The sequence below is a fragment of the Dunckerocampus dactyliophorus genome, chromosome 13 (assembly GCF_027744805.1).
Source record: "Dunckerocampus dactyliophorus isolate RoL2022-P2 chromosome 13, RoL_Ddac_1.1, whole genome shotgun sequence".
Lineage (NCBI taxonomy): Eukaryota > Metazoa > Chordata > Actinopteri > Syngnathiformes > Syngnathidae > Dunckerocampus > Dunckerocampus dactyliophorus.
The window spans coordinates 13,216,182-13,227,981 of record NC_072831.1 but is presented as its reverse complement, the minus strand read 5'-3'; the positions used below and the strand labels follow the sequence as shown (position 1 = coordinate 13,227,981).

Here is an 11,800-nt window from a genome sequence, read left to right as displayed (position 1 = left end):
AGCCTCAATTGTCTTTTTGCCAAAGGAATGATGTCAAATAACTTGGACTTTCTAGTCTCATGTTGCTTTGTTCTGCACTGACACCTGGTGGCACACAACGGAAACCATCATTTCCTATAAAATACATCCCCATCCTTCTCCGGATTAATTACAGATTCCCTGACAAATACTTGAGCAATCGTAGTTCCAGTTAGCCTGTGACTGACTAGCGACCAGTCCAGAATATCCCGCTGCTCTTGCCCAAATACAGTTTTGATTGTTGTTCCAGCTCACCTGTGACCCTGCACAGGATAAGCAGTGGAAAACAATTGAATGTAGGAGCAACCTGTAACAGGTGAGCCTTGTCAAGCGTGATGAGGGATTTCTACTTCATGATGTCGTTAGTCTCTCGCCTCAACTCACCAATTGTTGTGCCATCCTCTCCCATTATGCACATCATAGAACTGATCATTTGTTCCACCACAGGAGGAGACACAGATGTGGCCTACACGGCACTGTAGGAATGTGAGCACAGATACGCAATTGGCTCCTAAATGCAGAGAGACAGAGCTCAATGGATCAGCATAAACAATACTGTGTATGTTTATGTAGATCCCTGCTATTTCTGGGGTTAAGGGGGTTAAATGGAACCATGAATTCTGCAATCCTGAAGGAAAATGTCCGCCCATCTGTTTGTGACCTCAAGCTGAAACCAACTTAGGTTCTGCAGCAGTACAATGATCCAAAACACACCAGCAAGTCCACCTGTGACTTTGGAGTGGCCTAGTAAAGTCCTGACCCGAATCCCATTGAGATGCTGTAGCATTACCTTAAAAAGGCTTCATGCTGGAAAACCCTCCAATGTGGCTGAATGACAACAATTCTGCAAAGTTGAGTGGGCCAAAATTCCTCCACAGGGTTTTAAGAGACTCATTGCAAGTTATCACAAACGCTTGATTGCAGTTGTTGCTGCTAAGGGTGGCCCAACCAGTTATTAGGTTTAGGGGGCAATCACGTTTTCACACAGGACCATGTAGATGTGGATTTTTTCTCCCTTAATAATAAAACGATTCATTTCAAAACTGCATTTTGTGTTCAGTTGTGTTGCCATTGACTAATATTTAAATTTCTTTGATGATCGTAAACAAGTGTGACAAACAAGCAAAATATTAAGAAATCAGGAAGGGGCTTTGAAAAACACTTTTGGTATACTTATGAGTAAAAGAATCACAAACAAACTTTTAGAATCACACAACAAAAAGGGGCTGAGGGGTTGCTCTGGTTTCTTATTATGTTCGTCTACAGTATTATCTGAACTCCCAGTAATTGATTCACCTTGCCTCACTTGTCTCTTTTGCATCTCCCTCTGTCCTTTCTCTTTCTTTGTGTATGTGCATTTGTGGTGTCTGTAACACCCACCCCTCACCATCCTGCTCAAAGGGACACTCAAACATCATATCACGGAATTGACCAGCTCTGATCGTTCACTTTAAAGACTCTGCTTTTGTTCGTGACCAACACATCAGTACAGACGACCAAAAATAAAGAGAATAAAACCAAGCTAATGTTAGCCACGTTAAAGAAGAGACAAAATGAGCAGAGGATGAGTGGTGTTTGGGAACATATGACCATCGTTATTCAAAGTTTGGGACTTTTGTGGACGAATTCTGCCGCTTGAAACCAGGCGCACATTTGTTGATCAGGTTTTTGGTGAGAAAGTCAAAGGAGTTGCAGTAATCACCTGATGTATGATATCTTGCACAAGAAGGCACACGGGATTGTTGGATGCATGAGGTCATTTATTAGCAGAAAAGGAATGACTCTGAATTACATCACATCTTCAGATTTGGCTCAGTTTTGTTGAGAGCAAAAGGTGGTTCCGCTGTGGCCTCGGCTGTGTGGTTGAACCACAAATGGTAGTTCACGTAGTAGCCGTCATTGTACATGTAGAGCTTCTGATCAGCTGGATTGTAGTCCAGGTTGGAATACTTATCCTGGAACCGCTCAAAAAGAATACTGATCTGTTTCTCTTGTTTGGTTTTAGTGTCAAACATGAAAAATATTTCCTCATTCTGAATATCAACTGTCCTGACAGCATACAGAACACCACATACCATGAAGACGTTGTTGATGCTTGGTTTATAAAGACTAGTCTGCCATTGCTCCTCAATCCCAAAAGACTCTTCGTTTATTTTGGCAACGACCATCTTGCCATTGGACTCGTCTGTCGCGAAGGTCACCCAGAGGCCAGTTTCATCGGCGGCAAAGTCAAATATCTGATGGCTAAATTTGGCATACGAAAAAGTTTGGCTTGCTGCAGGAATCACCCTGGATTCGTATCTCGCGCTAGTAAAATTGTATTTTGTCAACCCAAGTGGAGAGTAGTTCTGATAATACAGTGTGTTGTCACGCACTATATAATTGCTACCAATACCTCTCCAATCATTTGGTATTGTGTGATGCAGGAAGGGGCGTCTTAGAACCAGATTTTTGTAATTAGTGTAAAACCTAATGTCATTGATGTATGAACCAGAGTCTGCAGAAAACCAGTACATAGACTCCCTATCACGAATAGGCTTTGAATCTTTGCCCCAACCTCCGTATATGTAGCTGGTTGTCAGATGAGCATTAAGTTGACTCACAATGGGCTTGCTGACCTTGATGATACCTGCATGCACACAGGAACCTTCAGCAAGAGAGGTGGACATCTTGTTAGATACTTTCACACGCATAGTGAATGAAAATGTGTTTTAGAGCGTACCGATGTTAGGGTTGAATAGCTCCTGGTGTCGTCTCTCGCACTCCTCTAGCTCCATTTGGATCCTGATGTACTCCCGACGCGTCAGAAGAACCAAATTCTTGTCATGTGTCTTCTCCAGCTGGTCTAGGGTCCCTATCATTACTGTAACCTGTGCAGCAAAGGAGGCACTTTTTTTCACATGTCCTAATACTTCCTAAGTGTCTTAATATCGTATGGGTGACGTGCTTCAGTTAAAATACCCCTTGGAACACATGTAAAACCCCCTCTCGTCAGCCCTCTTCAGAATGGCCAGTTTTAGGGGAATGATCTTGCGCAAATGAGCCACTTCTCGAATAAAATGAATACGCTGTGTTCACATGTCCTCTGTGGCTGTGAGGTGATGTAATGATTGTGCGGCAATCTGTGAACCCAACAACGCTGCAGCTCTGTTGCTTTCGGCTTTGACATGGTAGTGGTTCTTGGTAGTCGCTTGCGAGGAAAGACAATGGCTGATCTTCGCCCAGGCAGCTTCCAAGTCACAGTGACAAAGCTCAGCAATCTGTGTATACAAGTGCATCCACATTTGAGGACTTACCTCTCGGTGAAGAGACTCGAAGACAGCCGTGGAGCTTTTGAGCGAAAGCTGCAGCTCTTTAATCAGAGCCTCCACTTGTTTAATCTTCACCTCCAGGGCCTCCAAGGCAGCGTCATTACTGGCATCAGGTTTCTTCTCCAATATCTCGATTTCCCTTGTCAACTCGATAATCTTTTCTGCATATTGTGTCATTTTACTCTCATAGTCCTCCAGCTGAAATCCAGTAAAATCAGTCGTTACCATTTTTCTGTACATACTTCACTTCTAAGTGATTACCTTTCCCAGTTCCATCTCCAACTTGTGGGAGATCTGCTCAGCTGTCTGCTCCACCACTGCTAGATCTTTTAAAGGGAAGGTAGAACTCGGCAAGAAAGCATCACAGGTGCAGGAGTCTGCACCGCCGCTTCCCGCCATCATCTCAGCACTCAGTTCACTCCACTGGCTCAAACGCTAAAATGAAGAAATTTCGTGTCAAATTATATGTGGATCAAGATGCAAAAATGAATGAATGCAATAATTTAAGTCACACACATACCCCCAGGACCAGCGTGGAGCTCAGCAGAGCAAAGAAATAAAGTGTGTCAGTCATTCTGCAAGTCAGTCAGGTAGTTACACAGGTGGTGGATGCTGATCGGCTTTTATAGCCCTTTTCAACGTCTTGCAGGATGTCGCACCTGTCCTTCTTCACAGCATTGTTAGCTCACGTCAAAATTTAACAACGTTATCTTCAGCAAACAGGAAGTTAATCTACAGATATGCATCGGAATTCAATGTACCAATGGTGTATGGTTGTATGGGTGTATCCAACACCTGCTTGGGTTCCCATTGCATACATCTTTGAAATGTTGATGAAATTAACTCTTAATTAGTTTTTTCCAAATGTGCTGGAAGAACGAGTAGCAGTAGAAGAAGGAATGCGTAGCAGTAAAAGCTTTATTTATTTAAACTTTATTTATCCCTGAAGAGAAATTAGGTTTTCACTAGCCCCTTTCACACAGAGTTCTCGCAAAATAGCAGCATCCTGAGAAGACTGAGGAAATTTGGCATGCCCACCACAATCCTGAGTTGCTTCTACAGATGCACTATCGAAAGTGTCCTTACCGCCTCCATCACTGTTTGGTACGGTAACTGTACAACACGTGATAGGAAGGCACTCCAGCGGGTGATCAAGACCTCACAGAACATTGTTGGGGCAGCCCTCCCCTCACTGCAAGACATTTATAAATCTAGAGTCCTACGAAGAACACACAACCTCATCAAGGACAGCACACATCCACAACACTCATTATTCACACTCCTACCGTCAGGCAGACGCTACAGGAGTTTGAAGTCCAGGGCCACAAGGCTGGCAAACAGCTTTTACCCACAGGCCATCAGGCTTCTCAACGAAGCACTCTCACATGCCGCACGCAACACACGCACACACTCATAGCACTTTATTTATTTATTTATTTGTATTATTTACTTGTATTAATGTCTCTTCTGTTGTTGTTGCTTAATTTATTGGTATATATGTTTATGTTTCTTATGTTCTTATTCTTTCTTGTGTTTTCTTTATTTTCTTGGGAGAATGAACAGAATAAGATTTTCATTGCATGGTATAACTGCTGTTTTACTATGCACATGACAATAAAACTCTCTTGAATCTTGAATCTTGATATTTATTCACCTGTGCCTTTTATACAGAACACAGCAAAACTGCAACATTACCACAACTGTCTGCGTGGTCGCACAGGAACAGATTGCACAATCAGATACATCCGGGTCATAGCACCGATTTAACCAGCCTGGTTCAGCCAGCCCCACGCCCCGCCATGGGCTTGAACCCAGGACCTTCGGAATGAGTGTCAAAAGCGCTAGGCGCTATGCTATGTCATGGCTTAGCCCAGACTGCCAACTCGATGCCTTGCCCAGCTCTTAAGGTTGACATCCGTTAGACATACAGAACAATTTTCATAAAAATGAGCTCTTTGGGTGTCACATTTTATGTTGAGAAAGCCGTCAACCAAGTATGCCAACTTTGGCTGTAAACGGGCACTAAGAAAGGCAATAAGAAGAACTTTTGGACTGGGACTTGATTAGTTGTTTGACATGCATGGATTGGTACCATAAGCAGGACCGACTTAAGAGGGTTCCACTGTAATTGGAAAACTGGTTTGTCCTCATTGGGGAAATACTGGAGAAAATGATGCAAATAATGCTGACATGCGTGTGTTTATGTTCAGGTTTTTTTTTTAACAGTTGTCGGATTCTTTGAGTATTTCACCACAAGCTTCTTTGCTTTTGTTTTCCTCCCTTTTTTACTTGTAGCTTCAAGCCCCATCTGCTTATTGTCAAGAGCTGGTCTAGACCTGGTCAGGTGGGTAAAAGCAGGCTTAAGCATGCTGTGGTGCATCTCTGGGTTGGAGCGTATAGCCTTTGCAGAGATGGACTTGCCTTGCGCAGTGTGAGGGGAGGCAGTCAGCAGGTTGGGTTGGGAGCGGGAGTGCAAACTTGGAGATTTGGTGGAATGGGGAGGCCTTGTGCCTGCTAAAGTGGGCAGGTGGACATGGTCACTGCTGGGGTTGGAGATTGAATACCGACCACTATTGGACATAACAATGTGGTGCCAAGAGCTAAGAGGGGTCGCAGAGAAGTGTTGAGGCCCAGTTGAATCTCTGGGGTCACCTGGAGATATGACCATTGAGCCTTGCGGCGTCACTGCCTCCACAGCGCTTTGGAAGGTCTTCAGGATGCGGTCACTCTTATGCTTTTCTTTCTTCTGACGGGATGCAAACTTGTGTAGCTGTCGACGGTGATTCTTCATCATCTGTTTCCTTGTATCAGCCAGTCCCCTGCACAGGATCCCCAGGCACTGTTTTCACAAACATTCTCTGACTTTTTGCTTCTGAAATTTAGTTTAGGAGTATCCACACATTTAAGGATACATTTACTGTAAGTATCAAATAAGGTACAATAAAGGGTTAAAGGGTGTGGTGTATAGTATGCATCAAGGCAGCCCAGTTTCCTATGATGCATTTAACATGCGTAGATTGACAGCTATATAATAAATAAAACCAATATTTGAGGAATACCATTCATTCAGTGTACTTTTATTTAACAATAAATTCAATGAAGCAACACAAAGGGTGTGTAAGGGAATGCAAACAAACATTATGGGACATAGTCACCTGTAGTCTACCATTCCTGTCCCATCACGAGCCAGCCTCTGAATAAGCTCCTCAATCTGGAATCGATCCAAGGGAACACTTGATTGCTGGAATAGTTTCAAAGGAGATTCAGAGTAAAATCACATGTTTTTAAACCCCTATCAAGGAGGTTATTTTCATTGATTTCATTTGTTTGTTAAAATTAACCAAACAGCGTTGTAACATTTGAAACTAATTGATTTGATTACCCGATAACTGGAAAGCAATAACGACATTAGTAATGCCGAGTTTTTGAGGGGATAAGACCAACTTAAGAACAAGACGTTAAAGAGTTAAGACCGAGTCGAAAACAAGACCAAGGTTGGTCGAGACCAAGTCAATTTTACGACTTTAGGGAGTTGACACCAAGTAAAGACAAACACAGACAGTGTGAGACTGAGTGAAGAACAAGACCAAGGCAGGTCAAGCCTGAGTAAAGATCAAAACTTTGAGGGGTTGAGAGCAGTTCACGACCAAGACAGAGGCAATGTAAAACCAGGGCAAGAACGGACAGAGGCCGATCGAGGCCAAGTAAAGACCAACATTTTGAAGAGTTGAGACCATGTAAAAAACAAGACATTGAGGAGTTGAGACAAGTCAAGACCAAGACTTTGAACAGTTGAGACCAACTCAAGACCAAGGAAGTGTAAGATTGAGTCAAGAACAAGACCAAAACAGGTCAAGCCCAAGTAAAGACCAATGAGACCAATGTCGAGACCTAGACGGACGGATCTTGACTACTAACACTCCGAAGACATACCAGCTATTTTAAAAAGCTTACTGTGTGGTCACACCCGTGCCCTCTACAAAAAGGTCACTCATTGTTCAAACCTGTACTGCGTTCCTGAAATCAGCCACTGGGACTCGCATGGTGGCATCTTTGTCAATGTTTCGGAAGAAATCCCACAGACGTAGCTTGTGTTGATCCAGATAGTCCTTCAGTGAATGTAAGATTAATATGTGTGAGCCCAATCAATGAAGAGACTGGCTGTACAACCAATGACCCACTACTGGATGTGAATTCAAGTGTTTAGTGAAAGATCAGACATGTGAGATATACAAGTTTTCATTTGGAAAGACAACCAACCTGAATGACTTTCATTGGGTCTATGCGTTTTACTGGTTTCTTGGCAATAAACCCTCCCACACCTCCATATTGTACATCCAGACCAGGATGCTCCTCACACGTCACATCCAGTAGATGCAAAAAGTTCTCATTAACTAACACATTCTGTTTGGATGAAAAGGAAACAACCGATAAAGACGGGTAAAGTGAGGAAATCAGAACACAGTCAATTGTTGTATTGTTACGGTCAATGGCCATTACTGATCAGAGACTCACACATATATTGATCTCCTCCAAGGCGGTTTTATGTGTGTTCTTCACCGCATTGACCAGAGCCAGTGCTCCCTCTACTGTTAAGGAATTGTAAGCCAGCTACAGGATCCATTGAATACATGATTTTACATGGAACACATCTGCATACAAGATGGTTGTAACTATGCTAAGAATGTTCATGAAGTTTACCCACCAGCAGAACACGCAGAGTATCATTGTACTCAAGACCCTTGGAGAGCATGCTGACACCCTCGTTGGTGATGCGGTTGTTGCTGAGGTTGAGGTGCACCAGAGTGTTGTTGAATTTCAGAGCTTCGCCCATAGCCAAGGCCCCCTCATTCCCAAAACCGTTCCACGATAGGTCAAGGTGCTTTAACATCATATTCACCTAAATATGAAAAAGACGCACTGAACATGGGTAAGGCAAAAAGTACAATAAGAACGTGTGATGCAAGTCACCTTGAGGCCAGCGCAAAGAGCAACGGCTCCTTTCATTCTGAAGTGATTCCAACAAAGGTTCAGCACCTCCAGACTCTCGTTGTTTGCTGTGAACGTCATTAAATAGACATGGACCTTGTGTTTACTAATGTGCCTATTACCTTTGTTATAGCATTATGTATGTGGCTTTTCCCATACCCAAGAGGAATCCTAGATGCTCCCCTCCTCTTCCACAAAACCTATTATGGCTCAGGTGTAACTCCTTAATTCCCAAATTGATCTAAATGAACAAAATATTAGCAGTAGAAAAATTGTTTTATGAATAGATAAGGACTGATGTTGCACCCATCGGCTTGGGAATGAGGTCCTACCCCAGGTGGAGGAGTTCAAGTATCTCTGGGTCTTGTTCAACAGTGAGGGAAAGTTGGAGCGTAAGAGGCGGATCAGGGCAGTGTCTGCAGTAACGCGGTCACTGTACCTGACCGTCGTGGTGAAGAGAGAGCTGAGCCAGAAGGCAAAACTCTCAATTTATTGGTCGATCTATGTTCCTACCCTCACCTATGGTCTTGAGCTTTGGTTCGTGACCAAAAGAACGAGATTCTGGATATAAGCGGCCGCAATGAGTTTCCTCCGTAGGGTGGCTGGACTCACTCTAAGAGATCGGTCATCCACGAGGGGCTCAGAGTAGAGCTGCTGCTCCTTCACATCGAGAGGAGCCAATTGAGGTGGCTGGAGCATCTAGTCCGGATGCCTCCCGGACGCCTCCCTGGTGAGGCGTTCCGGCGTACCCAACAAGGAGAAGGCCTCTGGGAAGACCTAGGACACGCTGGAGGGATTATGTCTCACAGCTGGCCTGGGAACGCCTTGGTGGCCTCCCAGTGGAAGTGGAAGAGGTGGCCCAGGACTGGGAAGTCTGCACTTCCCTACTGAGGCTGCTGCCCTCGCGACCCGGACGCGGATAAGCGGAAGAAATGGATGGATGGAAATCTTTATTTATTTTCTTTATTTTCTCTTTTTTTATTTGTCTTATGTATTTGTATATGTTGGAATGGTTACATTTAGCACTGTTTAGGCTATTTTATAATAAAAGATTTTTTTAAATTAGTTTTAGTTTTTTGGGGGGGGTTTCAGTTAAAAATAGTGGAATTATGTAAACATACTGACTCGATGAGTTAGGACCTCTTAAGGCTTTTAATAACTTACAGTCAAAGCATCTGCAAAATACTTGGCATCATCATCTGTGAATCCATTTCCTGTTGGATGGAAAAATTTACATAATGACTGAAACATGTTTTCCACCAAAACAGCTTAAGTTTTTGACATATACTGTACATTACCTGACAGTTTGATGGATTTGAGTGAAATGCTGTCTGCCAACATTTTACCCACATACTCAGCTCCAGTAGAATGAAGACGGTTGTTGGATAAGTCCTACATTATATGCATATATACAAACACACACATATTTATGTGTATGGGTGATTCTCCTAAAAGGAGTACCAGCGAGGGTGCCATCACTTTGAGGGTGACACACAGACTAAAGTGATTTGAAGCTATAGTCATATAAAAATATACTGCAAACACACTGGATAAACAGGAGAAACAGCTGCTGTGGTTTACCAAGTATAATACTTCATTGTGCACCAAACGCATTTTGCTGCATCCAAAACATGTACTTTGACTAAACTCTGACAAGACGTTACGCCTTGTTCACGTAAACAGCGGAGTCCGCACACAATGTAATTAAAATTGAAGACTATATGCAAATGAGCTATATGCAAATGAGCTGACGTCTGCATTGACATTCAACTCAGCATTTCTGAGTTATTTCTCTGTTTTTTTTTGTCAAAATTCAAACAATAACAAAAGTGACACACATTCATAATGAGAAATATGGTGTAGTCTCAATGATATGTGTTTTCTAACGATTATTTTTTCTAATCAATATACTTTGGGGAAAAATGTTTTTTTACATCATGTTTCCACAGAAGGTGACGTGTGTTACTCTTATGCTACCGAACAATGCTTTGAAGAACACAGTGTTAAGTCACGCTTGCTGTGTCACGCTGTTGGAGAATGACCCATACATGAGTAGAGATGTGATGAATACAGACATACAGAACATGCCATCTTTTGACAGTTTGCTGGCTGTAAAATTGTATCGTTGTATGTTTTGCTTCATACCAAATATTGGATGGTGAAATTAGCCCTCAGCATCTCTGCCAGGTGCTTGGCTCCCTCTGCTTGTATGTCATTATCGGCCAGTTCAAGAGTGGTGATATGCATGTCGCTCTGAACACAAAAAAACTCATACGTTTCAAATCATACGTTTCAGTGACAAGCTCGCATTTTGCAACTCACCACTAATGCAATACTGAGTGCCTTGCACCCCAGTGGGCCGAGGCTGTGGTGGCTGAGTGTCATGATTGGAGAATCAAGGTTCCGAATGAAATATGAAACTGGCACAACACCCACCAACTTGCAGGCTTGCAGGTAGATGTCAGCGACAGATGTCTTATTTTTCCTGTTTTCTTCTAGAACAGTTTAAAGTTTACGTGTGACTAGACACAGCAAGGAAGGATTTACAGCAAAGCATAACAGAAGGCAGAAGCAGAGGGCAAAAGTAGAAGCAGTGTAATGCAGTGAAAGAACATTTGCATTGAAGGGACTGTATGGAGCGGGTTCACCGGCTGTCTAGAGGGCGCCAACATTCGATGCAAACATTACCCCGTCCACTTCTTGCTTTGAGTATGTAAAGTATGCCCCGCATACACATTCATGCACATTAGTTATGTTAGTTGTCAGCTAATGATAGCGATTTGTCTAAATTTAGCTACTCAAGTTAGTTATCATTGAATGTAAAGCCTATCGCAACAACAACATGAATGTAAATTGTTGGTCACCACTTTTAGACTACTTTTGTGTGTGTGTGTGTGGGTGTGCACGCGTCACAAACATGTACGTGAATACCAACATCAGCTCCGAACGCCAGCTATTCTATTCAGGCCGAACCAAAAATTACAACAATTTTTATGCAGTTTAAATTGTAATTTTGAAAAATAAAATTTTAAACCACTATTGGTAACATACTGTATGCTAGCCCGTGGTGGTGGTGTTATATTTTTTGGTTTAAAAAAAATGTAATTTGGAAAGAGCAGCACACAGTCCCTTTAATGCGTAGCTTAGAGCTGGAGTATTCAAAGTCTTAAGTCGCGAGTTTTAACTCGCTCACAGTAGGAAGTAAAATCTATCTTGCCTTTCACATAACTGGAGGTTTGAAAAATGTGTTTTCCTTTATTATTGTCAAGGTCCTAGTGACTCACTGAGAAAACCTCTGGTTTAGACCACACAGATGACTTTTAAAAGCTGATGCATTAATAAATGAATGCACTTACCATCCACCTCCAAGTCTGTGTCAAGCTCATCTTCCAAGCCATGTTTCAGTGTTGTAGATGGATAATTATCCTCTAAGCAGAGTGATTCAAAAGACAATGTGGACATTTTCCGTCAGCTTTTGTAGC

General features: G+C 42.7%; 2 protein-coding genes across 2 annotated transcripts; both read right to left on the bottom strand.

Moving 5' to 3' along the window:
- Nucleotides 1-1,811: 1,811 nt before the first annotated feature.
- olfm4.1 (olfactomedin 4, tandem duplicate 1) lies at nucleotides 1,812-3,713 on the bottom strand. The gene is made up of 4 exons (XM_054796996.1): nucleotides 3,591-3,713; nucleotides 3,315-3,527; nucleotides 2,741-2,888; nucleotides 1,812-2,665 (listed from the first exon to the last, which is right to left on the bottom strand). The coding sequence occupies exons 1-4, from the start codon at nucleotides 3,603-3,605 to the stop codon at nucleotides 1,812-1,814; spliced, it is 1,230 nt and encodes a 409-aa protein (XP_054652971.1). The 5' UTR covers nucleotides 3,606-3,713.
- Nucleotides 3,714-5,535: 1,822 nt separating this feature from the next.
- LOC129192706 (leucine-rich repeat-containing protein 74A) lies at nucleotides 5,536-11,780 on the bottom strand. The gene is made up of 13 exons (XM_054796995.1): nucleotides 11,675-11,780; nucleotides 10,641-10,813; nucleotides 10,464-10,571; nucleotides 9,617-9,710; nucleotides 9,483-9,532; nucleotides 8,478-8,559; nucleotides 8,301-8,386; nucleotides 8,035-8,229; nucleotides 7,845-7,940; nucleotides 7,590-7,733; nucleotides 7,334-7,438; nucleotides 6,485-6,570; nucleotides 5,536-6,148 (listed from the first exon to the last, which is right to left on the bottom strand). Exons 1-13 carry the CDS (start codon nucleotides 11,778-11,780, stop codon nucleotides 5,536-5,538), a joined length of 1,938 nt encoding a protein of 645 aa, XP_054652970.1.
- Nucleotides 11,781-11,800: the final 20 nt, after the last annotated feature.